Source organism: Stegostoma tigrinum, chromosome 30 (assembly GCF_030684315.1).
Source record: "Stegostoma tigrinum isolate sSteTig4 chromosome 30, sSteTig4.hap1, whole genome shotgun sequence".
Lineage (NCBI taxonomy): Eukaryota > Metazoa > Chordata > Chondrichthyes > Orectolobiformes > Stegostomatidae > Stegostoma > Stegostoma tigrinum.
The window spans coordinates 11509896-11536545 of NC_081383.1; the positions used below are offsets into that span (position 1 = coordinate 11509896).

General features: G+C 43.4%; 1 protein-coding gene across 9 annotated transcripts in view; it reads right to left on the reverse strand.

Annotated features, from left to right (window-relative positions):
* The window catches only part of LOC125465937 (uncharacterized), a 152401-nt gene that overhangs the window by 17750 nt on the left and 108001 nt on the right, over positions 1-26650 (reverse strand). For all 9 annotated transcript variants that reach the window (XM_048559964.2, XM_059638525.1, XM_059638524.1 and 6 more), the window contains one exon: positions 17286-18205. In XM_048559964.2, coding sequence (XP_048415921.1) covers positions 17286-18189 — 904 coding nt within the window. In that variant the 5' untranslated portion in view covers positions 18190-18205. The remainder of the gene's footprint in view (positions 1-17285; positions 18206-26650) is intronic.

The following is a 26650-nucleotide window of genomic DNA, read 5'->3' on the forward strand; positions in this document are numbered from 1 at the left end:
CTTGGCACTTAGCTTCTCTTACACACTATGAAGAACCTCAGGTCTGAGGAAGGATCTTTGGACCCGACAGGTTAACTCTGACTTCTCTATGCAGATGCTGCCGGATCCGCTGAGCGTTTTCAGCAATTTTTGTTACTTCTATCAGTATCCTGCCTATGTCATTGTTTTCATTATGGACCAGGTTGTTCCCACATAGTTCCCCACCCACCTTCAGGACATGTCCTGAACTTTGGCACCAAGAGGCAACACGGGCTTCTGGACTCTGCCTCATTGGTGCAGAGAACAGTGTCAGTCCCTTTCACAATACAGTCTCCTAATGCCACTAAATTTCCTTTTGCTTTCCCCCGACTTGAATGGCTTTTTGGACCCTGCTGCCATGGTCATTAGCTTATTCACCCTGCAACCCTCCCTCATCCAAACAAGCTGAAAGGCCTTCAGACCTGTTGGACAGTTGTGAAGGCTGAGGATTCTGCACTCCCTCTCTCTGTGTCCCGTTACCTACTTCACCTGCAGCTCCAGTCCCCTCTCTCTGACCATGATCAAATTAAAATGCCCTATCCTAAAGGCTGTGACTACCTCCTGCTACAATGTACTTAGGTAACCATCACCTTCCCTAATGTGACACAGTCTCCGCAGCTCAGCATCCAGCTCAACAACTCTGAAGCAAAGCTTCTGTAGCCACCAGCACATACTGCAGATGGATTTGCTCCAGCTCCCATCTGGAACCTTTCATAGTCACTCGAGAAAGCAGATTGCACACTGGTTTAATGAGTCATCTGGAAAACAGCACCTCTGACAGTGCAGCTCTCACTCACAACTTCCCTGGAGCGTCAGGCTCCGTTTTGGTGCTCAAGCCTTGGAGTGGGATTTGAACCAAGGTTTGTGATCAACTTGGCCATGGCTGACACCCAAGAGAAGAAAGAGAAATTGCTCAATTTATTTTACTACGAGAAAGCAACAAAGCAGAGCAAGAACTGCAGAGTGAATAGATGACTGAGCATATTGTTAAACGTGTGCAGTGAAATGTGATTGATGAAGTGTCACTAATATCTTCAGCCATTAGTCATGCAGCTGGAGACAGGGAATAAAGAACTTGGTCAAACCAAATGAATCAAGCCAATCATTACAAGCATAGCATTTGTTTCACTCTCAGAACTGTGAAGTATTGATTGATTTGGTGTACTTTTAAAATGATTTGCTGTTCCATTTCACAAAATGTAACCATGCAGTAATGATAAAACAAACCACGCAGAATAATATTTGCTTCAAGCAATAATAAAACAAAAACTGCTATTATAGAGACAAAGATAGAAAGTTATCACTTTGAGGAGATAAGTAAAGGAGCAAACAAAAAAAAAGACATGGGTGAGAAAAAAGGGTGTGTGACTCATTGAAAATCATCCTTTTGGCATTTTGATGGTCCCATTTTAAAATCCAGTTATGTTCTGAACATTCCTGTTACTAATTAACAATCTAATATAGATATCCGCTTGGATACAAGTGAGCTGGCCTCTCTCAGATAGGATCCAATCATTTTTACTTTGGAATTGTACCCATAAAGTCCAGCAACAAATTGGAGGAGAATGCAAGGTGCATAGTCAAAGTGCACAAAGGGTTATTGGAGAAAAAAAACCCAGTTATATTGCATGAGCGGCACTACTTTGAATCAAAGATAGGGTAAAGCGAAGGGACAGTCCTCAATGAACTACCGCATCCGGTACAAGGACCGAGCCCAACCTTTTGGTTTGTTCTACGCCACACTCCAATCAACTGAGCTAACCAATGCTCACAAAGACATGATCACCCAAGAATCTGACAATATTTGCGTCCAACAATTGCTTTGTTGTCATGACACTAGGCTGGTAATCTAGAAGCTTGGACTAATCGCCAGAGACATGAACATGGCACCTGGAAAAACTTAAATTTGATTACTTAAAATTACTCTGGAGCAAAGGATAATCTCATTAATGGTCACCACAAAGCTACCAGATTGTTACAAAAGTCCATCTGGTTCCCTAGTGCCCTCGATGGAAGGAAACCTGCTGTCCTTACCCAGTTTAGCCCATATGACTCCAGACCCACAGTGATGTGGTTCATTGCCCACTGAAATAGTCTAGCAAGTCACTCAGTTTGAAAGTATTTAGCAATGGACCTTAAGTACTGATCTTCATGATCATTCCTACATCCACAAATGAGTTAAAAATAGAAAAGGAGCCCTCTGGGATTGGAACCAGAGACTGCATTAGTTATACATGTCCTCACAAGAATGTGAGAGACAAAGTCAGATAGTAATTGCTGACTCAACAAGGTGTGGAGCTGGCTGAACACAGAAGGCCAAGCAGCATTTTAGGAGCACAAAAGCTGACGTTTCGCGCCTAGACCCTTCTGAGTGTCTTTTTAACAGGGTAGCAAGTGATCAGAGCAGCAAATGTGATCATGTATTGATTCATTAGCTAAAGTATGCTGTTCAATCACAAAAAACATTAAAATGAATACATGTCCCATCGCACCTAACAGTAGAATCACAGAATCCCTACAGTGTGGAAGCAGGCCATTCAACCAGTTGAGTCCACACCAACCCTCTGAACAGCATCCCACCCTATTCCACCTTCCGGCCGTATCCCTGTGACCCTACATTTACCCATGGTTAATCCCCCTAGTCTACACATCCCTGGACACAATGGGCAGTTTAACATGGCCAACCCACCCTAACCTGCACGTCTTTCGACTATGAGAGGAAACCCACAGAGAGATATGAAGAATGTGCAAACTCCACACAGACAGTCGCCCGAAGGTGGAATCAAAGCTGGGTTTCTGGCACTGTGAGATAATAGTGCTAACCACTGAGCCACCATGCCACCTCCTGGATTTGCTTATCTTCTGTGGTTTCAGATTAGTGTACTCACTCCCGTTGATAGACTTCTTCCCCAAACCCAGCCATCTCACTTATTTCTCCATGTACCTTTATCAATTTCCCCTCAGTGTTCACAGTAAATGCCTGCACATTTTCCTTCCAGGCTATTCTTCCATGTAAATATAACATGATGAGAAAAATCCCTGTGGAAATTCAGCCTAATTGTTTTCACTTGAATCTAAACAAATTAACAAGTCTTTCCACAAAGACACAAAATTAATGGAAATCCTGAAATGTGACAAACCCAATATTTTTCTCTCAACTGTTGCACAAGGTAGTATGTATCTGAAAGGGTTAGTTGACATCAAGAGATTGGCATGTCTCTGCCAATCAGGATACAAAGGATAAACTAATATAAAGAGCTGTAGATGCTGGAACCAAACCAAACAAAAACAAATTGTTGGAGATTTACTGTTCTAGTGTTAAATCCACATAGCTAACAGCACTCTTAGCTCGAGCTTGATGTATCGCAAGAGACTATTGTGTATCCCAGATGTAACCAGTTATTAAATAACATGAAATAAACTTATTTATTAAACCAAACAAAAACCCAAAAGGATGCTGGGAATCAGGAACAAAAACAGAAATTGCTGGGAGAACTCAGCTGGGTCTAGCAGCATCTGTGGAGAGAAAACAGAGCCAACATTTCAGGTCCACTGACCCTTCATCAGGACAGTTCTCTGACCATGTTTACTCTGCTTTCTCTCCACAGATACTGCCAGATGTGTTGAGTTTTCCAAACAATTTGTAAATTTATTTGATGTTCTTCAAGGCTGAGCCAATTTCCACCAAAGACTCTGTGTAGCCTTCCTTTTCCACTTAGTAGCAGTAGCCTAGACAAATACACATAAGAAGAATTGTTCATAATGAATCTATTCAAGATTTCTCAGTCACACCAGTACAATCTGCTGGAAGATTGAAGCCACAGCATTGTAATACAGTGAGGAAGCTCAGCAGGTCTGGCAGCATCTGTGGAGGGATTCAAAGCGTTAACTGTTTTTCTTTCTACAAACGCTGCCAGACCGACCAAGTATTTACAGCACTTTCTGTTTTTTTGTTTCAGATTTCCAGAACCCACAGGTCTTTGATTTTACTATAACATTGTAAACAGCAGGGAGGATTTTATCCATTATAATGTAACTATTATCGATCGCTAAAAGTAACTGTGACTGTTTGAGTAAAGAGCATGTATTTTGCATTAAATGTTCATTAATTTAAATTTTCACCGTAGCTCCTTTCTAAAAATTTCATATTCTTAATTTACACCCACCTTTAACTACTGTCTTTCCACAGTTTTACATTTTTCTATATCTCTCTTCCTAGCTCACCCTATTACATTTCGGATTAGTCCTGCTATTTTTCTGTGCACTGTTTTTATTGAAGTGATATTGTTAATGACCAAAGATCTTAACTCCAGGTCACATATGGACATATCAAACTTTGATTCCAACCTATGTTTTTTAAAAGAGGCCCACAAATGTGAATTCAGTGTCCGCCTGGAGGGAGAAGATTTGAATTGTCATTAGTGATGAGGTGTCAAGAAAGCTTCAAAGGTTAGGCATAAAAGGGTAGAAATGCATTACAAATTGAACTGTAATCCCATGGGATTTATCTGACACTGGGACCATGATGACACCAAAGAGACAATTTGGTTGAGATACATACTTGTGTCTTCATCTCTCAATAAAATATAAAAACAGGGATTAAAAGTCAACTGAACAGTGGTCTACTGATGCTTTTGGAAATACACACAATTACATTTGCCAGTGAGTTGATCTCCTTTGTGTGTATTAGTCTGGGTCTGAGCACTAGCATAATATGAAGATCACAAGCTAAGAATGACCCACTCGTCACTCCTGCATTGCAGATAAGAAACCTCGTTACTCAATGCTAGAAGCCAGCTGGCCAGTCAAAAGGAGACACGACAAACCAATGACTATCTTGTTCTGAGTGCTGTCAGCTATTATCAAAAATAAATAGAGCAAATGAATTTCAACTGATCGGCAAAGCCAATAATCCAAAAATCAACTGTCAATGTTCCATATTCCGCACTACAAGAACATCGTAGAGACCGATCTGTATACCATTTAACTTTTAGCATTGTTGAACTCACTTTTTATTTCTAACATTGTGTATGGAAAATGTATATGTTGTGTTGATATTTCCCTGGTGTTTGTTAATGAATAAACTCACTCATTTGTTAACTTAAGGAAGTCTGGTTAAATTATTCCTTTCAAAACGTAAATTCATCTGGGTTTAGAGAAATAGAATCCACAAGGCAGGTAATCCTATCCAAGTTACTGTTGTTGACACTAACCAAGATGTGGGGGGTTGGGGGGGTGGTGGTGATGGTGAGTAAAGAAGTAAGACCAGCTTCACTTGGGAACTGAACCATCTGGGATATCCCATTTGGAGACCTGTTAAATGGGTAACTTCACTTGGGAATAAGAACTGAAAGAACTGCGGATGCTATAAATCAGGAATAAAAACAAGTGGAAAAGCTCAGCAAGTCTGGCAGCATCTGTGAAGAATAACATCAGAGTTAACGTTTCAGGTCCAGTGATTCTTCCTCAGAAGTTCTGAGAAAGGGTCACTGGACCCAAAACGTTAACTTTGATAGTATCAGAGATAATGGGAACTGCAGATGCTGGAGAATTCCAAGATAATAAAATGTGAGGCTGGATGAACACAGCAGGCCAAGCAGCATCTCAGGAGCACAAAAGCTGACGTTTCGGGTCTAGACCCTTCATCAGAGAGGGGGATGGGGAGAGGGAACTGGAATAAATAGGGAGAGAGGGGGAGGCGGACCGAAGATGGACAGAAAAGAAGATAGGTGGAGAGAGTATAGGTGGGGAGGTAGGGAGGGGATAGGTCAGTCCAGGGAAGACGGACAGGTCAAGGAGGTGGGTTGAGGTTAGTAGGTAGATGGGGGTGCGGCTTGGGGTGGGAGGAAGGGATGGGTGAGAGGAAGAACAGGTTAGGGAGGCAGAGACAGGTTGGACTGGTTTTGGGATGCAGTGGGTGGGGGGGAAAAGCTGGGCTGGTTGTGTGGTGCAGTGGGGGGAGGGGACGAACTGGGCTGGTTTAGGGATGCAGTTGGGGAAGGGGAGATTTTGAAACTGGTGAAGTCCACATTGATACCATATGGCTGTAGGGTTCCCAGGTGGAATATGAGTTGCTGTTCCTGCAACCTTCGGGTGGCATCATTGTGGCAGTGTAGGAGGCCCATGATGGACATGTCATCTAGAGAATGGGAGGGGGAGTGGAAATGGTTTGCGACTGGGAGGTGCAGTTGTTTGTTGCGAACTGAGCGGAGGTGTTCTGCAAAGCGGTCCCCAAGCCTCCGCTTGGTTTCCCCAATGTAGAGGAAGCCGCACCGGGGACAGTGGATGCAGTATACCACATTGGCAGATGTGCAGGTGAACCTCTGCTTAATGTGGAATGTCATCTTGGGGCCTGGGATAGGGGTGAGGGAGGAGGTGTGGGGACAAGTGTAGCATTTCCTGCGGTTGCAGGGGAAGGTGCCGGGTGTGGTGGGGTTGGAGGGCAGTGTGGAGCGAACAAGGGAGTCACGGAGAGAGTGGTCTCTCCGGAAAGCAGACAGGGGTGGGGATGGAAAAATGTCTTGGGTGGTGGGGTCGGATTGTAAATGGCGGAAGTGTCGGAGGATGATGCGTTGTATCCGGAGGTTGGTGGGGTGGTGTGTGAGAACGAGGGGGATCCTCTTAGGGCGGTTGTGGCGGGGGCGGGGTGTGAGGGGTGTGTTGCGGGAAATACGGGAGACGCGGTCAAGGGCGTTCTCGATCACTTGGGGGGAAAGTTGCGGTCCTTAAAGAACTTGGACATCTGGGATGTGCGGGAGTGGAATGTCTTATCGTGGGAGCAGATGCGGCGGAGGCAGAGGAATTGGGAATAGGGGATGGAATTTTTGCAGGAGGGTGGGTGGGAGGAGGTGTATTCTAGGTAGCTGTGGGAGTCGGTGGGCTTGAAATGGACATCAGTTACAAGCTGGTTGCCTGAGATGGAGACTGAGAGGTCCAGGAAGGTGAGGGATGTGCTGGAGATGGCCCAGGTGAACTGAAGGTTGGGGTGGAAAGTGTTGGTGATGTGGATGAACTGTTCGAGCTCCTCTGGGGAGCAAGAGGCGGCGCCGATACAGTCATCAATGTACCGGAGGAAGAGGTGGGGTTTGGGGCCTGTGTAGGTGCGGAAGAGGGACTGTTCCACGTAACCTACAAAGAGGCAGGCATAGCTGGGGCCCATGCGGGTGCCCATGGCCACCCCCTTAGTCTGTAGGAAGTGGGAGGAGTCAAAAGAGAAGTTGTTGAGTGTGAGGACGAGTTCAGCTAGGCAGATGAGAGCATCCCTAAACCAGCCCAGTTCGTCCCCTCCCCCCACTGCACCACACAACCAGCCCAGCTTTTCCCCCCCACCCACTGCATCCCAAAACCAATCCAGCCTGTCTCTGCCTCCCTAACCGGTTCTTCCCCTCACCCATCCCTTCCTCCCACCCCAAGCCGCACCCCCATCTACCTACTAACCTCATCCCACCTCCTTGACCTGTCCATCTTCCCTGGACTGACCTATCCCCTCCCTACCTCCCCACCTATACTCTCTCCACCTATCTTCTTTTCTGTCCATCTTCGGTCCGCCTCCCCCTCTCTCCCTATTTATTCCAGTTCCCTCTCCCCATCCCCCTCTCTGATGAAGGGTCTAGGCCCGAAACGTCAGCTTTTGTGCTCCTGAGATGCTGCTTGGCCTGCTGTGTTCATCCAGCCTCACATTTTATTATTACGTTAACTTTGATGTTTTCTTCACAGATGCTGCCAGACCAGCGGCGCTTTCCCGGCAACTTCTGCTTTTGTTTCTAATTTCACCTGGGAGATGGTCATCACACTATCCTTTATATGATATGGTTGTCCAGAACTAAACACAGGTGTGTAAGAAGAACAGCGCCATTGTAACATTTTATCAATAAAGTTGTTAAATTGTTGTATTCCGTGGTTTTAGCAGAATACTGTTGCTCTTGGCTTTTCAGACTCCAATCCTGGACTTGGGTATATAAAACTGGCAATCAGTTCTGTGGGATATTGTTTTCTTTGGTGTCAGATATTGAAACAGTGCTTGCAGTCCTAATTAGGCAGACATCAAAGTTCCCAAAGCAGTATTTGAAATTCAGCATATGAGATATCCTGACTATTACTTGTCTCACACCAGCGTCATCAAAATAGATGAAATGTTTAGTTGTGCCAATGCTGTTTGTCGATCTTGATATGTGAAAACCTGCTGCTGACTTTTGAAACTGTGATTTCAAATCCCACTGCAGAGACTTCAGCACAAAAATCTAAGAAATCATTTCAGTGCATGCTGAGGGAGTGCTGCACTGTCAGAGGGTCAGTGCTAAGGGAGTGTTGGACTGTCTGAGGGCCAATGCTGAGGGAGTTTTGGACTGTCAGAGGGTCAGTACTGAGGGAGTGTTGGACTGTCAGAGGGTCAGTGCTGAGGGAGTGTTGGACTGTCAGAGGGTCTGTCCTGAGGGAGTGCTGGACTGTCAGAGGGCTAAAGCTGAAGGAGCTTTGGACTGTCAGAGGGTCAGTGCTGAGGGAGTGTTGGACTGTCAGAGGGTCAGTGCTGAGGGAGTGTTGGACTGTCAGAGGGTCAGTGCTGAGGTAGTGTTGGACTGTCAGAGGGTCAGTGCTGAGGGAGTGTTGGACTATCAGAGGGTCTGTCCTGAGGGAGTGTTGGACTGTCAGAGGGCTAAAGCTGAAGGAGCTTTGCACTGTCAGAGGGTCAGTCCTGAGGGAGTGTTGGACTGTCAGAGGGTCGAGTGTTGGACTGTCAGAGGGTCAGTCCTGAGGGAGTGTTGGACTGTCAGAGGGTCGAGTGTTGGACTGTCATAGGGTCAGTACTGAGGGAGTGCTGCGATATCAGAAGGTCAGTGCTGACAGAGTGCTGCACTGTCAGAGGGTCTGTGCGGAGGGATTGCTGCGATATCAGAGGGTCAGTGCTGATATAGTACTGCACTATCAGAGAGTAACAGTTTATTTGAGACCTCGCCTGCACTGTCAGGGGCATGTGAAAGAATCTGTGACACTAAGAGTAGCAGGGAGCTATCCCCAGAGTCCTCACCAACATTTACTCCTTAATCATCATCTCACAAACTGATTATCTGATAATTTCTGCTTTGCTGTTTTTAAGAGTTTTGCTGTATGCAAATTGGCTGCTGCATTCCCTTCATTACAAAAGCAACTTCAAAGATATTTCAATGACAGTCTTTGGGATATTTTCCAGTCATGAAAGATGCAACATAAATGCAAGTTATTCCTTCTACTTGAAAAATGATTCACTTGTTATGAAGCACTATGTGAATTTTGGCCAAACTGCCTGTATTTACACTTTTTGAAGAAATACAGAGGAACTTTTCAAATTGCATTTTCAATATGTGGGTTGTTTAATAACAAACATCTTGAATTGTTTGCCGATGCAATTCTTTTCCATTAACAAATAATGTTATTGTTCAATGGATAAGAATGAAACCAAGCTATAAAGAAAATGAACAGGCAAAGACTAAAATACCTGAGCCAATAGAAATGTATGCAGTTTGCGTAAGATGAAAAACATCGTTTGATGATCAGGTTCTGTAGCGAGAACACAATGTCGAGATATTGGTAAAATATCCAGATTACTTTGATATGAAAGAAGAATCAAAAGCAATTGCTGCATCACTTGAAAATGTGACAAGCTATAAATTTTAATAGTGTTGAGCCTGAACAGCTGGGAAGAGTTTTGAATTGGTTTGGGCAGTGAAGCATGTGGGAAACTGTGGATAAATAGACTTCATGGTGTTAATTGTGTTATGTAAAAAGGAGATTTTTTTACAGAGTTGCTATGAAACAAGTCTAACCTGTAAATTGATCATCACTTTTTAGGAGCTATATTCATTCACAGCAACAATGGAATCCTATGGATTCTCTGCTCATTTTCTTACCCTTTTTCTGAAGATTTTGATTCTTGCTCATTAGTTATTTTATACGCCTTCAATTGGCCTTCATTCAATTGTTTAACAGGGATTAAAAACAGAACGGGACTAGCCAAGCAAATATTATGATTTCAATAGCAGATCAAAGGCTAGGACTCGTGCAGTGAGTAATTCACCTCCTAACTCCCCAAATCATCCACAAGATACCAGTCAGGAGTGTGATGGAGTACTCTCCGCTTGCCTGGTGGGCACAGCTCCAACATTACCAAAGAAGCTTGACCCTCTCCTGGGCAAGGCATCCTGCTTGATTAGAACCACACATAGCATCATTCAGATCTCCACCACTGATGCTCAGTAGCAGCATTGTGTACCATCTACAAGTTCCACTGCAGTAATTCACGAAGGCTCCTTAGACAGTACCTTCTAAACCTACAACCATTACTGTTAGAAGGACAAGTTCATCAGACACATGGGAACTCCACTACCTCCTGGTTTCACCCTAAGCCACTTTCCAACCTGACTTGGAAATATATCACTTTTCCTTCAGTGTTCAGTGCCAAATTCCTGGCTTTCCCTCCGTAATGTCTTCGTGAGGCTATCCACAGCAGATGGACTAGAGCAGTTGAAGAAGGCAGATCACCAACACATTCTCAAGGCCAACCTGGGGCACCTATATCCCATGAATGAATTTATAAAAAGTACTGGGCGGCATGGTGGCTCAGTGGTTAGCATTGCAGCGCCACGGACCCTGGTTCAATTCCAGCCTTGGGCAACTGTCTGTGTGGAGTTTGCACATTCTCCCTGTGTCCATGTGGGTTTCATCCCACAGTCCAAAGATGTGTAAGTTAGGTGGATTGGCCATGCTAAATTGCCTGTAGTGTTTAGGGATGTGTAGATTAGGGGGATGGGTCTGGGTGGGATGCTCTGAGTATCAGTGTGGACTTGTTGGGCCAAAGGGCCTGTTTCCACACTGTAGGGATTCTATGATACTGTCTTTACTCATATGCCTGGCTGTTGTGATTCCTGTTTTGGGATTTTTCAATCTCTCATGCAAAGACTCCAAATAAGCAAAGGGGTTTAAATTCCTCTAAAACAAAAGGGCATTTCCTTGTTGTTTGAAGTTCTTTATTAGAGTCTGGAATCACATTTAGGCCAGACCACATAAGCATCTCTAAAAGGCTTTAGTGAAGCAGATTGGGCTTTTGTTTGCAACAATCAACAATGGTCAAATGTTCATGTTTGGGCTAGCTTCTATTTATACCAGATTTTTATTCATTTCAAACATCATCATCCTCCATTGTTTGAATTGGAACTCACTATTTTAGATTACCATCTCAGGGACATTATCATTGCACCACTGCCTCTTCATCCCACAGCCAGGCTACAGCTGGTTTGATTAACTTATAAAACATGGTTCAAGATGGACCCAAACACTTTAGTCTTAAGCATAGTTAAGATCAACAATCAATGGTAGATCCTGTTGCATATGGAGTTTGGCTTGAAAGGGTTAACTTGGACATTTTGGAATAACTTCACCCACTGCTCTGTAACTGGAAGGAACTAGTCAGTTTTACAGATTATATTGAATTAGTATAAGCCTGGTTACTATCTCTTAAGATACAACAATGGCCCTTATTTAGTGTAAATGTAGTTGAACAGTCTTAAGGCAATATTATCATAATTGTAAGAGCATGAGACAAAGCAGAAGTAGGCCATTCAGCCCACTGAATCTGCTACACCATTTAAGGAGGTCAAAGCTGATCGGATAATCATTAATTTCACCTTCCTGCCTTCTCCCCATAAATCTTGCTTTATTCATCTGTCAATGAAGGTGTTGAATTTACTTAATGATTCATCCTCAACTGCTCTCTGTGGTAAACCATTCACTACTTTCTGAGAAAAGAAATTCCTCATCATCTCTGGTTTAAAAGGGGGACAGCTTATACTGAGATTATGCCCTCTGGACCAAAACTCTCCCATGAAGGGAAACTGCCTCTCCACGTCTACCCTGTCAAGTCCTTTAAGATGCTTAGATGTTTCAATAGAGTCTCTTCTTATTCTTCTAAACTTCAATGAGGACCTTCTCAATACCATTCCCACTAATGTTCCTACTGGCTGCGTTTTCTCTGAAGTCTATGCACTATGTGCTGGGCCAATCAGCATGTGTGGACCATTGAAGGTGTGATTTCATCCTGCCAAGTGGCTTACAGGGAACGTTGCTTCACAACCTCTCTGCATAAAGCAGTCCTTCCATAGAACCACAGAGATGATACAACACAGAAGGGGCCATTTGACCCATCTTGTCCACGTCGACACAAAGATACCCAGATGCCTTTCCTAATCCCATCTTCCTGCACATGGCCCATAGCCCTGAAGCTTACCGCACTTAAGGTGCAGATCCAGGTACTTTTTAAAAGACTTTAGGGTCTCACCTCTACCACCAACTCAGACAGTGAATTCCACACACCCACCACCCACTCTGTATAGTTTTTCCTCATGTCCCCTTGAATCTTTCTGCCACTTAGCTCAGATCAACGACCCCTGGTTTTTGAGCTCTTTGCCAGGGGAAACAGGTTCCTCCTGTCTACCCTATCCCTACCCCTGACAATTTTGTTTACCTCAATCATGTCAACCCTCAGCCTTCTCTGTTCTACGGAAAACAACCCTAACCTCTCCAATTTCTCCTCATACCCACAATTCCCCAACCCTGGCAACATTGCAGTAAATCTTCCATACCTGGAATCAACCTAGCGAACCTTCTCTGGGCTGCCTCCAATGCCAGAACACCTTTCCTTAGATAAGGGGTCCAAAACTGTTCACAGTATTCAAGCTGTGGTCTGACTAGTACCTTGTTTAGATTTAGGAAGACCTCTCAATTTTTATACTCCATTCCCTTTGAAATAAAGGACAGCGCAGTGTTTGCCTTCTCTATTATGCACTGAACGCATGCTAGTTTTTCGCGACTTATGCACAAGAACTCCCAAATCTCTCTGTTCTATGCCTAATAATCTACTCTTTGTTACTCCAGGATGTAGATGACACTATCATAGGTGGAAGGATGAGTAACATTGAGGAAGCAGGGAAGCTTTTGAAGGACTTAACCACGTTAGGAGATTGGGGCAAAGAAGTGGCAGAAGGCATACAATGTGGGAAAGTCTGAGGTTATGCACTTTGGTAGGAAGAATAGAAGGGTAGACTATTTTCTAAATGGAAAAGGCTTTGGAAATCGTTAGCTCAAATGGACTTAGGAATCCTGGCTCAGCATTTTCTTAAGTTAACATGTAGGCTCAGCTGGCAGTTACAAAGGCAAATGCAATGTAAGCGTTTATTTTGAGAGGGCTAGAAAACAACAGCAGTGATGGCCTGCTGAGGCTGTATTAGGCTTTGGTCATATAAGGCATTTAGAATATTGTGAGCATATTTTGGGCCCCGCTTCTAAGAAAGGATGATCTTAGGACAGAAGGGCTTGTCATATGAGAAGTGGCTGAGGACTCTGGGTCTGTATTCTACGGAGTTTAGTAGGATGCCAAGGGTGGTGGGGGGGGGTGCAGAATTTCATTAAAATTTACAGAATACTGAGAGGCCTGGATAGAGTGGACATGGAGAAGTTATTTCCATGAGTAGGAGAGACTAGAACAGGAGGGCACAGTCTCAGGGTAAAGGGACGACCCTTTAGAACTGGCTTGAGGAGGAATTTCTTCAGCCTGAGGATTGTGACTCTGTGGAACTCATTGCTACAGAGGCAATGAAGGACAAGTCATTGAGTGTATTTAAGACATTGATAGATAGGTTCTTGATTAGTAAGGGGATCAGGGGTAACGGGGAGAAGTCAGGAGATTTGGGTTGAGAAACATATCAGCCATGATCGAATGGTGTACAGGCTCAGTGGGCCAAATGGCCCATTTCTACTCTATATCTTATGGTCTTGCGTGCCTATTCTGGTGCGGCTGTCTTAATGATTAATCCTTCTTCATTTAATGTAAGTTCTGTAGGTTGTATTGCAAGAAGGGTTGGAGGTTTGAGTAAAGCTCCTCAAAAGAACATCTAATCACAACTAGGTATTAGCTGCAAGCATTTCTTACAACATCTTGGTGCTATAATTGTCTATGATGAGCAGAAGACAAAATCAGAAAACACATATTTACTTTGCACCTTTAACATAGCAAACCGTCCCCCGGCACTCCACAGGAGAATGATCAAACAAAATTTGACACAAATCAAAACAGAAATCTTACAGCGTATCTTAAAGGAGGAGAGTATAATAGAGAAACAGACAGAGATTGGGGGCAGAATTCCAGTGCCTTATGGCAGATAAGAACATCATCAATAAAGGAATGGTTAAAATTGGGGTTGGGCAAAAGACCAGACTTATCCGAGATAACAAGGTGAGGAGCTGGATGAACACATCAGGCCAACCTGCTCCTGAGATGCTGCTTGGCCTGCTGTGTTCATCCAGCTCCACACCTTGTTTTCCCAGTGATGTCCGGTGTCTCGCTCACTCGCTGTAAAGATGGTATGACAGCTGAACTGACATTTTAGACAGTGATTATCTTCCCCCAGTCAGGCAGTTTGTTGGGCAACAAATGGCCTTTCCCTGAAACCAAGTCCCATGATGTCCCACCCAGAAGAAACTACTGACGAATCAGTTGCTTGCACATGTTGGAGCCACTACAAAGATTACTGCTAGAAAGGCACCCAACCTCCTGAAGGCCAAGGTCTGAGGTATGTGCTTTTTATTGGGGGTTGGGTTTCCAGATTAGGGGAAGGGAAATAATCAGAGAGATTGGGGGTTTTGTGTGATCCTCAGAAACATCACATGTGTGACTGTCAACGGCCAAACCATCTTATGTTTAGTCTCCCTATTGTGCATGAATTAGTGCGGGTCATATGAGCTCCCACCACTCTACAGTTGACAGGCTGCCCACACTGATTTACTGGTCAATGAGTAAGTTGAGGCCTTTGGTGGCTGTTAATTGACTACTCACAGCCTTCAATTGCCCATCAACATTCTTACCCAGGGTTAATTGCTGAGGTGGAGTGGAGGAGTCACTATCTCTCCAGGGTCAACACACACAATGGTTTGCTCTTATTGCCACATACCTTGTCACCTTCAGGGTGGGATGGGCTAGGGTGTGGGGGTAGCAGAAATTATGCTTCATACATTTGCAAAGATATTTGCAGCCGAAATGCAATGGGGCAGCACAGTGGCTCAGTGGTTAGCACTGCTGCCTCACAGTGCCAGGGACCCACGTTTTATTCCACCCTAGGACAACTGTCTGCAAGGAGTTTGCACATTCTCCTCGTGTTTTCGTTGGTTTCCTCTGGGTGCTCCGGTTTCCTCCCACAGTCTAAAGATGTGCAGGTTAGGTGGATTGGCCATGGTAAATTGCCCATAGTGTCTGGGTATGAGTCTACGTGGGATGGTCTGAGGGCCGGTGTGGACTTGTTGGGCCGAAGGGCTTGCTTCCATACTGTAGGGATTCTATGATTCAATGGAAATGTTCATTTGGATCAAACTAGCCCTACATGCATAGAGTCAGAAGAATGACTATTCAGCAGTCATCATTCATATAGCATTGAAGTTAGGGCCCTCTCCTCTCAGTTTACAAATCAAGTAACTGTGAAGCTGAAGTTGCACTGTGCAATATTAGTAACAAATATGTAGCTAGGTTTAGACAGAATTTCTCCACCCAACACCACACTTTAGCCTCTATCAAAGTACAGGTTAGAATGCTTTTCAAATCAGCACAGAAATTAATCTCAGCCAAATGCATTTGTTTATTCATTATTCACTGTACAGGTGGTAGAAACTCAGAGTTGAAATTAGATTTTGTTTTATTGGCTGCAAAATGGGTGAAACATGGCCACATTTAAGAGATGAATGTCCCATTCCTAATCAGCACCAGGGATACCTCCAGCTCCATTTTGCCATAAGTACCTGCTTTACCACCTGAAACTGGCGATGGATGCATTGCATTTACAAAGGAGTAACCCTGCATCAAATTATGGAGCTTCAGAAAAAGGGTAAACTATGGGCTTAATAAAATGTGAGGCTGGATGAACACAGCAGGCCAAGCAGCATCTCAGGAGCACAAAAGCTGACGTTTCGGGCCTAGACTCTGATCATCTCTGATGAAGGGTCTAGGCCCGAAACGTCAGCTTTTGTGCTCCTGAGATGCTGCTTGGCCTGCTGTGTTCATCCAGCCTCACATTTTATTATCTTGGAATCTCCAGCATCTGCAGTTCCCATTATCTCTAAACTATGGGCTTAGTTTGTTCAGGATTCTTCAACAGTTGCCTGTACCCAAAGCAGCACTTGCCACCAAAAGGCATCTTTTAATAACACTTTTTAGAATGTCCTAATGCATGCAACTTGTGCTGACCAGGTAATAGATAGACTTCAACCTGTCCTCCTTAGTGTGGGGTTATAAATATGAAAGAAATTGCTGAGCCTGACTGAAAAGCACCTTAATAAAAGCAAAATACTGTGGAGAAACACCTTAATGGTCGCTGTGTTGGGTACTATAGTACAATATGTTGTGTCCAGTCCATGTTACTTAACTGCCGCCTCTTCGGTTTCAGTGCAGTCTCAGCTAACAGGCTATGCCGATGGATGATAAACCTGTAAATGCTCAGGCATCACATCAATACGAATCCCACCAACCCTCACGCTGTCCAAGCTAGGATAGTGAATGGTTGGTGTGAATGAAAATTAAAATGTCAAATCTGTATAAATGGATTGGAGCGTAGAGTGCACAACTCTGCCATCATTTTACAATAATGGAGTGGGCTGGAGTGGCAGAATGCTCTTTAACATATTTATATTGGGCTCCTTTGAATACAATCAGAAATTACTTGGTGCTATCCAGGTTTCTGATAGGAGGAAGGAAACATAGCAGGGAAATGGAAGTAAGTGGTATCAGCTCTCCAAGTTGCAAAGACATTCCTGGAACTCATTTTGGAACTGGATGAGTTGCAGTTTCTTCCACTGAAGGGGACATTCAACTTTCCTGAGCACTCATGTTCAGCTCTCATCCCCCACACACACAGTCACCTCAATCACAGACTTCCAGCCCCATGACCCTCCTGAATACAGTCTCCTGTTCTTGGCCCTATCAATTGCCAGGGGGAGTCGAATCGATAAAACGCTTCAGGGATGCTCTGCCTTTAAGATTGAGAGGACATCTGTAATTCTGACCCGACTGGGTTCCTGGGCACCCTCCCTGTAAAAACTGGCCTCATTCAGTGCAGGGCACATGAACAAGAAGTGGTCAGGGCTGAGACGCCAGAACCCCGGAAAGTGTGGGTTCAGAATACGATCGTTAAGAATGGGAGAACTGTGGAGAAAAACCGAACGCTGCATGAGGGATAACAAAAAGAAAGTTTCCTTACCAAATAAAACTGGTGCGATGGCGATGACATTGCAACGCAGTGTAAATGTCATTCGACTCGTTAGATCTGGACAGGGCGGTGGGTCGAAAGGCACGAACAAGTAAAGGCCGTAGAGGATCCAAGGTATAAAAATCAGAGCAACAAAGACGGATGAGATTGCTTTAAGGTGAGAAGTGGAACAGTACTGACAGCACGGGCAGCATTTCTCGTTGCCTTTGGCCCCTGCAGCCACCTCCTTGCGTGAGGACTCAGTTGACGGGTTGCGCTCAGAGTCACTTGAAATCAGGTCAATGGTCTCGGTGTCAGGTGATGGGCCCAGCAACGGCTGGACCTCTGAAGCCTGGTTGGTGAACTTGTGTGCCTTCTCCAAATTCTCTTCTGCCACCTTGGCAATGAAATTCTGCGGGGGGAAGGTTCTCGCTTCGCTGGGCGACGACGGCTCCGAGAAAGATACTTTCTCATCGGTTAGAAAAGGGATTTCCCTGGTGATGACAAGAGACACGTTGTCTGCTTCCTTGTTCCTGATTTCTGTGCATGGAAGGGTGTGATTTTTGAGCAGCTCTACGTTAATCCTGTTCAAACCCCCGTCATTCTGCATGATGGTTTGATGGTTCGTCACCTTCTGTTGGACCTCACCGTACTGCAGCCTTTTCGTTTTTGTAAGAGGTTCAGTCAAGTGCCCAATATTTTCATCAGACAGCGAGTGAAGTTCTTCCACAGATGATTCAGGGCTATCTGAGATAGGTGCTAGGGTAATCTGGGTGTCCAGGTCCAAAAATGGAGAGAAGGAGAGGCGACTCGGATCAATGTCTTGGAGCTGGTTAATGATGTCAGTGATTGATTCCTTCACATTGTCAAATTCTTTCAATTCGTGACTATTGGCCGGTTGTCTCTCTGTCGTCATTGTTGGGAGCTGACCCCTGAGAAGAAATAGAATTTATGAATGATAACATCAAAGAGAAGGGAGACGAATCGGTTTTTACTTGAAAATTAACAAAGTATTTGGCAACATTTTAGAACTTGTTTTCTAATCCCGTCTGTCTCACAGAGATAACAAAGTGTGGAGCTGGTTGAACACAGCAGGCCAAGCAGCACCTTGGGAGCACAAAAGCTGATGTTTCGGGCCTAGACCCCACGCTTTGTTATCTCGGATTCTCCAGCATCTGCAGTTCCCATTATCTCTATCTTACAAAGAGTTGATCAATATGACCCAAGCTGATTGTCTCATGAGATGGACGCCTGCTCAGAGAAATGATTTTTAGACCTAAGGCAGAATAAAATTCAACTAATTATCAGAAGGATTGAAAAGATTAGCATAAAAATAGGATAAATTACTGAGAAATTTTAACATTACTTACATTGTTACACAGAATTTATAGTATGGAAACAGGCCATTTGGTCCATCTGTTACATGCCGGTGTTTATTCTCCAAATACATCTCTTCCCACATATTTCGTTTAGCCCCTTCAATATATCCTTTTCTTTCTCATGTAAACATCCAGATTCCCCATAAATGTAGCTATGTAATGTGTGTAATACATTTCAAGTTCTCACTGTGTCCAATTTTGGGCCCCACACCTCAGTAAGGACATACTGGTGCTGGAGCATGTCCAGCGGAGATTTACACAGATGATCCCAGGAATCTGAGGTTTAATGTACGATGAACGGCTGAGGATCCTGGGATTGTATTCATTAGAGTTTAGAAGGTTGAGGGGAGATCTAATAGAAACTTACAAGATAATGTATGGCTTAGAAAGGGTGGATGCTGGGAAGTTGTTTCCATTGGGCAGGGAGACTAGGACCCGTGGGCACAGCCTTAGAATTAGAGGCGGTAAATTTAAAACGGAAATGAGGAGACATTTCTTCAGCCAGAGAGTGGTGGGCCGGTGGAATTCATTGCCATGGAGCACAGTGGAGGCTGGGACTTTAAACGTCTTCAAGGCAGAGATTGATAAATTCTTGATCTCGCAAGGAATTATGGGCTACGGGGAGAGTGTAGGGAAGTGTAGTTGAAATGACAATCAGCCATGATTAAATGGCAGAGTGGACTTGATGGGCCGAATGGCCTTACTTCCACTCCTATGTCTTATGGTCTTAACCACTCCGTGGATGAATAGGTTTCTCCTGAATTCCCCATGGAATCATAAATGATCAACTTGAATTCGTGGTCCCTAAAGTTGTGTAAGGTAATTGTTCTGAAAGGGTTAATGCTGAAGCCCAATTTAAGCTGTAGCCAAACTGATGATAAGGCTTTGGTTGGGGAAAAAACCAGAAAACTGCTCTGGAGCTTGAAGGAGACTGACTGACTGTCTAAGCTGCCTCATTGTTATAAAGATTATGTTCATAATACCAGCGTAACTTGTAGCAGATTGTTATCATTTAATAAACTGCATCTTGTGTAAGACAAGAGCCTTTCTCATTAGACTACAAGTAGTTTTCTAGTCTGGTTAGGCAAAGTAAGCCCCGCAGTTCCAAACCTAATAGAAGGATGGTGGCAGTAAATCTCTCTTTTCCCAAGCTGGAGTCCAGCTAGATAGCAGTGACTGAAGATTTAATCTAGCCACAGCGTCACGTAGCCCTGGTGCCCTTGCAAATATCTCTATCATCTTTCCATTTTCCATTTTATTTAAAAAGCGAGCCCAGTCTATTTAATTGTCCCTGGTAAGTATACCTTCTCAGGTCTGCTTCTAATTTAGAAATCACTTTCTTATCTCTTCTACAGGACAAAATCATTTTTTATAATATGGAGAGCAGAATTGTACACATTTCTCCAAGGCAGTGATTTTCACTGTGTGGACTGACTTGGCATTTGTAATTTAAGGGTGGTGCCCAAACCCTAAGATCCTATTGCACCTTGCAGAATTTTTCACCAGTGAGGGCTAAGGTTGTAAGCTAACATGCAGCACTATTGTTCACTCCAGGCAATGCATTCATAATGAAACCAGCTGCTTATCCTAATTTTGTTCATACAGATGCCAGGTTGCCTCACTCTGACTGCTTGGCCAAGCTCTAAGAAAGGGTAAATCAATCCAATCTCAATGAGCAATATCTGTAGACCTGCAGAAAGCTTTGTTGGATTGACACTTCTAATAATGTGTAAGAACCCACTGCTTCATTTTGAAGGATTTGTTTGCGCTGCTTGTGTGATTATACACAAGATGGCTCAGATCTGATCCATTGGTTGCAGAATAACTTAGCCCTATTTATTCCAAGCTGCTTCTACAGTTGGGCTGGCAAACAGTTCTGTGTTATAGCATCACCAGGTTGACCCCTCATTGTTAAGTATACTTGGTGCTACTTGTAGCATGTCCTCCTGCAGTCTTCACAGAGCAAACATTAATTCTCTCAGCTTGCTAGTAATGGTAGACTGGTGGTCATGTTTGGCTATGAGTTTACAGATTATGGCTGAATACAATTCTGCTGCTACTAATGGCCCACAACACATGAAGGCCAGGTTTGAGTTGATATATCTCTTCAAAATCTAACCCAATTCACTGAGTGGTCCATGTAGGGTATTAGATGGGAGAGGGGAGAGGCAGTATGGTAAGCGTTTGACTACCTGACGTTATTATAACTGGGTCAGTGCCCCAGGTGCATGCTTTAACTTGTCAGGTTGGCCATCTTTTCGTTGAGGTGCAGGCTTGCCCCTAAGACCTGACTCCACCCTACACCAGGATGAAAATATAATGAATTGGGACTTCCTTAGCAGGAAGGAACACCCCAGACCCCTGAAACCTGTCTCCTTTGCAAAGCCCTGGCCCGAAATTTTTCCGACCAATGTCCTCTATATGTCTAACACAACTCCACTGCTTTTCTACCCCTTTTGAGATGGATTCTCAATGCTTTGCTTGCCTTCCTGATGGCCTTGTTCATCACTTTTGCAATTTGGAACAACTCCTTCCACTTCTTGCCACATACTTCTAGTTGGACAGTTCCTGCAGAATAATTGTGCAATCAGACTCCAGAAAGATTGAGAAAAGCACATTGTATCTTTGGCCTTTTCAAAGGGCTTTACTCATTGACAATTTCACTTATGTGGCTAAGAAGAATCGATGCATTTAGTCAGTTTTCACAAACTGAAGGTTGACACTGAGATATACACCAGTCATGATGCTACTATATAGTTGCCTTTTGGAAGTTGTGGTATTAAGTAAGTGTATTTTAGGAGAAAAAAGATGGCAGTGTTTATTTGAAACCAGAAAAAAAATTGATAGAAAACATTCTACGGAGAGTGTCTGAAATGTGAACCCTTTGTTGAGTTTGACATCCTATATTTTAATTACTTCATAATATTTTACTTCCATCAGGGATATCACTTACATTCTAGCATATGGCTAAGAGCTGTAATAAAAAACTGCCTCTGGGCATACATTTCTAAATTATGCCTCTCTGTATTATTGTCCTAGGCAGACGATACATATGCCTTGAAGACTTGCAACACAAAGTGTCAACTAATTAAAGCAAATGTTAGGGGCATGGTTCATGCTAGAGTTGTGTGTTTTGCATGTAGGCAATTTTCTTTTCATGGTACGTTCTGTAGCCCTCAGAATCAGAAGGCACCTCTCATATTTCCCAATGTGAGCTGTGGCCAAATGCACTGTTGGCCTGAGCCTGGATAGATCATACAGTGGGAGGCTGTTACTTCAAACTCTGCTCACCAGCAAATGAATTGTGCAGTTACTCAAAACCCCTCTACCTATGACCACTGTGATTTTAATGTCAGGACGTTGTGGGTATGAAATGTCTGATTTCTCACAACATTAAAACAGCTCCAGTAAGTTTGATATCTCTGCACTAAATTGTGTCTGGGTGCCTCTAAACACAAATCAACACAATGTTGAAATCATAGACTCATAGAATCATAAAGTACAAAATGAGGCCATTTGAACTGTTGAGTCTGTGCTGGTTTTTTGGAACAGCAATTCTATTTTATTGTACCAACATCCGACTTATCCTTTCCTATCATTTTTGTGACAATTTTATGTGATAGGAAGCACATTTAAAAATTATGCATGTGTACCTTTAGGAATTTTCCAACAGTAGTGATAACCAAAGACCCTGGTAGACCTTTCTGTTCCCTTTCCTTTCTTTTCATTCAGATAAATTTTGCTGATACTCTGAATTATTTAGGTTAATGTGAAGTAGTGATTTCCACTTGATCTGTGGGGCTCAATAGGTAAAATACACAGTGAACAATAGAGGAACGCATTGAAATGAACTTTCTACTCATTGTTGACTCATTTGCCTTCATAGTAAATTCCTGCTGATTAAATCGCTGACTTTGAAGTGGGAAGAACGGTCAATCTATATAGGATGTTATGACCCCAAAGAGAGTCTGGGTCAAGATGCCTGCAACTCTGTAATGGTTCTATGGTTTCCTGAGTCAAGTTTTGAGATGTTTTGACATAGTTATACCTCTGGGTGTGAAGCAACCTTTTGTGAGACTCTTAGACAATTGTTATCTTGCTTATCTTTGCCGTTCTGGCAAATTGGCAGAAACTGCTGCTCTGGGTTGGAATCACCTCACAAATCCCTGACTTGCTATGGAATGCTGCTTCAGCCATGTGGGATGGAGCACTAGACAAGTCTCCAGTACTTAGCATCAAGCAAACGTAACCTCCATCACACCAAAGGATATCACCATGACCAAATGCTCCCAGTATCACCATTGTGGGGATTTCCATTGAACAGAATCTGAACTGGATGCGCCATATCAATACGGTGACAGGTCAGAGGCTTAGAATGCTTCAGCTAGCAACTCACCTCCTGACTCCTGACTCCCCAAAACCTGTCCACCACCTACAAGGCACTCATCAGGAGCGTGATGGAATACTCCCCACTGCAGCCCAATAGCACTTAGCTTGACACCACCAAGGACAAAGCAGCCCAACTGATTGACACCACATTCACAAACATCCACTCCCTGTGGCACTGATGCTCAGTAGCAGCAATGTGTACTATCTACAAAATGCACTGCAGAAATTCACCAAGGCTCATTAGACAACACCTTCCAAACCCATGTGAAAAGACAAGCAGGTACTTGAGAACATCAACATCTGCAAGTTCCCCTCCAAGCCACTCACTGCCCTGACTTGGAGATATATCACTGTTCCTTGTCTGTGGGGGGATCAAAATCCTAAACTCTTTCTCTATAGGCATTGTGGGGCTACCTGCCGCACATGGACTACAGCAGTTGAAGAGGGCAGCTCACCACCACCTTTTCAAGGACAACGAGGGACAGGCAAAATATGTTGGTCTACACAGCATTTCCAATTCCCATGAATGAGTAATAAAAATACCAAAAGCTCAGTAGAGACTTTACAGAGTTTTAAGCGACTCTTGGGCAGGCACATGGAGGACAGTAAAATGTAGAGTATGCAGGGTAGATTGATCTTAGTAGGATAATAGGTTGGCACAACATTGTGGGCTGAAGGGCCTGTACTGTGCTGTACTGTTTTATGTTCTATGTTGCATGTTCAGTAATTCTAGTTTGCCACAGGTAGCAGACTTGAAACCCTAAACTTTACAAGGCATTCTCTATCCAGAGGATTGTTGGAGCTAATTCAAATAACTTTAATTTAATAGTGAATGCTATAGAAAAGATGACACAGTAGTAGTGCTTAGGGCAGCTAAAAGGGAATTAGATGATTGTCTTAAAAGGAAGAATGCAGAGGATTAAATGGGGAAGTTGGCACTAGGTAAATTCCTTGTACAGCACTTTCAAAACCTACAACCTCTACGACTGGAAGGGCAAGGGCAGCAGACACAAGGGATTGTCATCATCTACAAGTTTCCTCCCAAACTACTTATTATAATGACTCCTATGCAGCTATAATCTTGTATGCCTCGCTCTGTTTAAACACCCTATGATCTGTATGTCCCTCTTCGCTATGATCTGCCTGTACTCCTCACAAAACAAAGCCTTTCACTGTACCTGGGTACGTGTGACAATAATAAATCAAATATATGACTGTTCTTTCAGTGTCATTTGGTTGAAAGCATGAAGTGCACCCTCTCCCCACTAAAAAGCACTGTGGTTGCCCTATACCACATGGACTTCAAAGGTTCAAGAAGGCATTTCATCACTGCCTTCTCGATGACAATTAAGGATGGGTAATAAATATTCTGCATCATGGTCCTCCTAGATCTGAGCATGACAGTAACTTCTAGAAGTAGAAGCCAAAGTGTTGGTGTGCTGATTCTCATGCATGGATGCACCCACTGGGTGCACAGCTTAGTCGTTAGCCCGCATGAACGATTAAAAACTTGATGTTTTGAAGAGCTGGTGTACAAATGATAGGCCAAACAGTCTCTTTGCTTTGTATTTTATGTTGTTGAGACGATAGATAATTAATTCCCCCACTCAATGGGACCTTTGTTAAAATATATACCAACTGATTGGTATTAATTGTAGCACTTTCCTAGGTGACCCCATATGGTACCTTATGGTGATTGCCACCTCTACCAGTGAGTGGTGCTGTGTAAGGTTTCAGGTAGTTCATTGCCACCAATCTTCCTTTATCTTAGGTCTACCTAGTTATTAGTAATGGAGGATACTCCAGGTACAATATCTATAGAGGAGACACTGTTCTTAGATTATAAGAGTGTTTGTTGTATGATAGAAATATATTAAACTACATTTGATGATGTGCTTTTACCGTGACCATCAGGAGGTGGTACAGATCTATCTATTCCCTCTGAACATTAGAGTAGGGCTCCTGGTGTGATGAAATTCGTTCTGTCCTGGTTCTCTTGAAGAGGGATGTTGTAAACTTAGTGGTGATGTGTCTTCTCCATGGAAAGCAGAGTAGCTGCTTTGGGTGTTTAAACAAAATGAGGCAAAAGAAGCATGAGTGGGTGAAGTCAAGCTCACACAGACCCAGGGTGTTTTGTTTTTGCTTCTAGTTGTTGTTGGAGTTGACGCTGCTAGATACACCTGCCTTCATGTTGCTGAAAAAACTTGAGTTCTCTCTCTGCTGCTAGATTCATTCTGTCAGTGTTCCTTCTCCTGGCCTAGAGGAGGTAGAAAATGAGGGATATCTATTTCGCTGAATTTGTCTTTACCAAGGTTATGTTTATGGAATGCTGCAATATTGGAACAGTTGAAAAGAAGTAATTAAATAATATTATTTTGTTAAATATTTCAATAGAGTTAAAGATTTTGTCTTTACATTTTAACTGTGGTGTAAGGATAAAGCGTGTTTATTTAAAGCCTTGTAGTTTGACCAACTGAACCACATCTGGAATGCAGCACCTTTGCACTTGCTTCTAAATAAAATAAAAGTTAGTGTCTTGCCTATCTCCTTGATATGCTCTGAGGGGTTTGGTGTGGTCCATAACTCTGGCTTCCACCCCACAAATTCTGTGTGATATCAGTAGAATGGATGACCAATGTATTATGAATATTATTCCTTCAGAATTATTCCCTTTATACATGTTAATGACTTGTTTACTTTATAAAACCTCCCACACCCTTGTTTTAATATTGCATTCTAAAACCGCACAAAAAAAAATCTCACATGAGAGAACAAGGTGTAGAGATGGATGTACACAGCAGGCCTGGCAGCGTCAGAGGAGCGGGAAGCTAATGTTTCGGGCCTAGACCCCCAGCATCTGCAGTTCCTACTATCACATGAGGGAATCTGGCCCATTGCCTGTCTCCCTGTTCTTGGGAAGTACTATCAAACCTGTCTCAGTGCCTTCTTCCAGTCATGTTTCTGAAAATTCATCTTTTTTTTTAATGATCTTAATAATTCTGTTGCAGGAGATTAACCGCAAGCCAGTGTCAGTACATGCCTATAGCAGTGCTGTATGTAGTTTTACGCTGATAATAAGTTGCACTGCGGCATGTTTTTTTCTTAAGTCATCATGGGATGTGGGTTTCAGTAGCTGGGCCAGCATTTATTGCTCATCCCTAATTGCCCAGAGGGCATTTAAGAGTTAACCACGTTGCCACGGGTCTGGAATCACATGTAGGCCAGACCAGATAAGGATGGCAGATTTCCTTCCCTAAAGGATATTGTGAACCAGATGGGTTTTTCCAACATTTGACCTTGATTTCATGGTCATCATTGAACTTTTATTTCCAGATTCTTACTGAATTCAAATTCTACCTAATGCCATGGTGGAATTCAAGCCTAGGTACCCAGAACACTATGTCAGCATCTGGATTAATACTTGATCACATAAATGCTCCAAGATGGTTTAGGAAAGAGAAAATAGGATTTTGAAGAGGGATTGGAGATTAGGACTATCTGCATTGGAATAGAGAAGATCAAATAGAAACTTAACGGAAGTTTATTTCAATTTGAAAGTGGAAGAAACTACAATTTTAAATTGACATCGAAAGAGTGAGGTGGGACGGC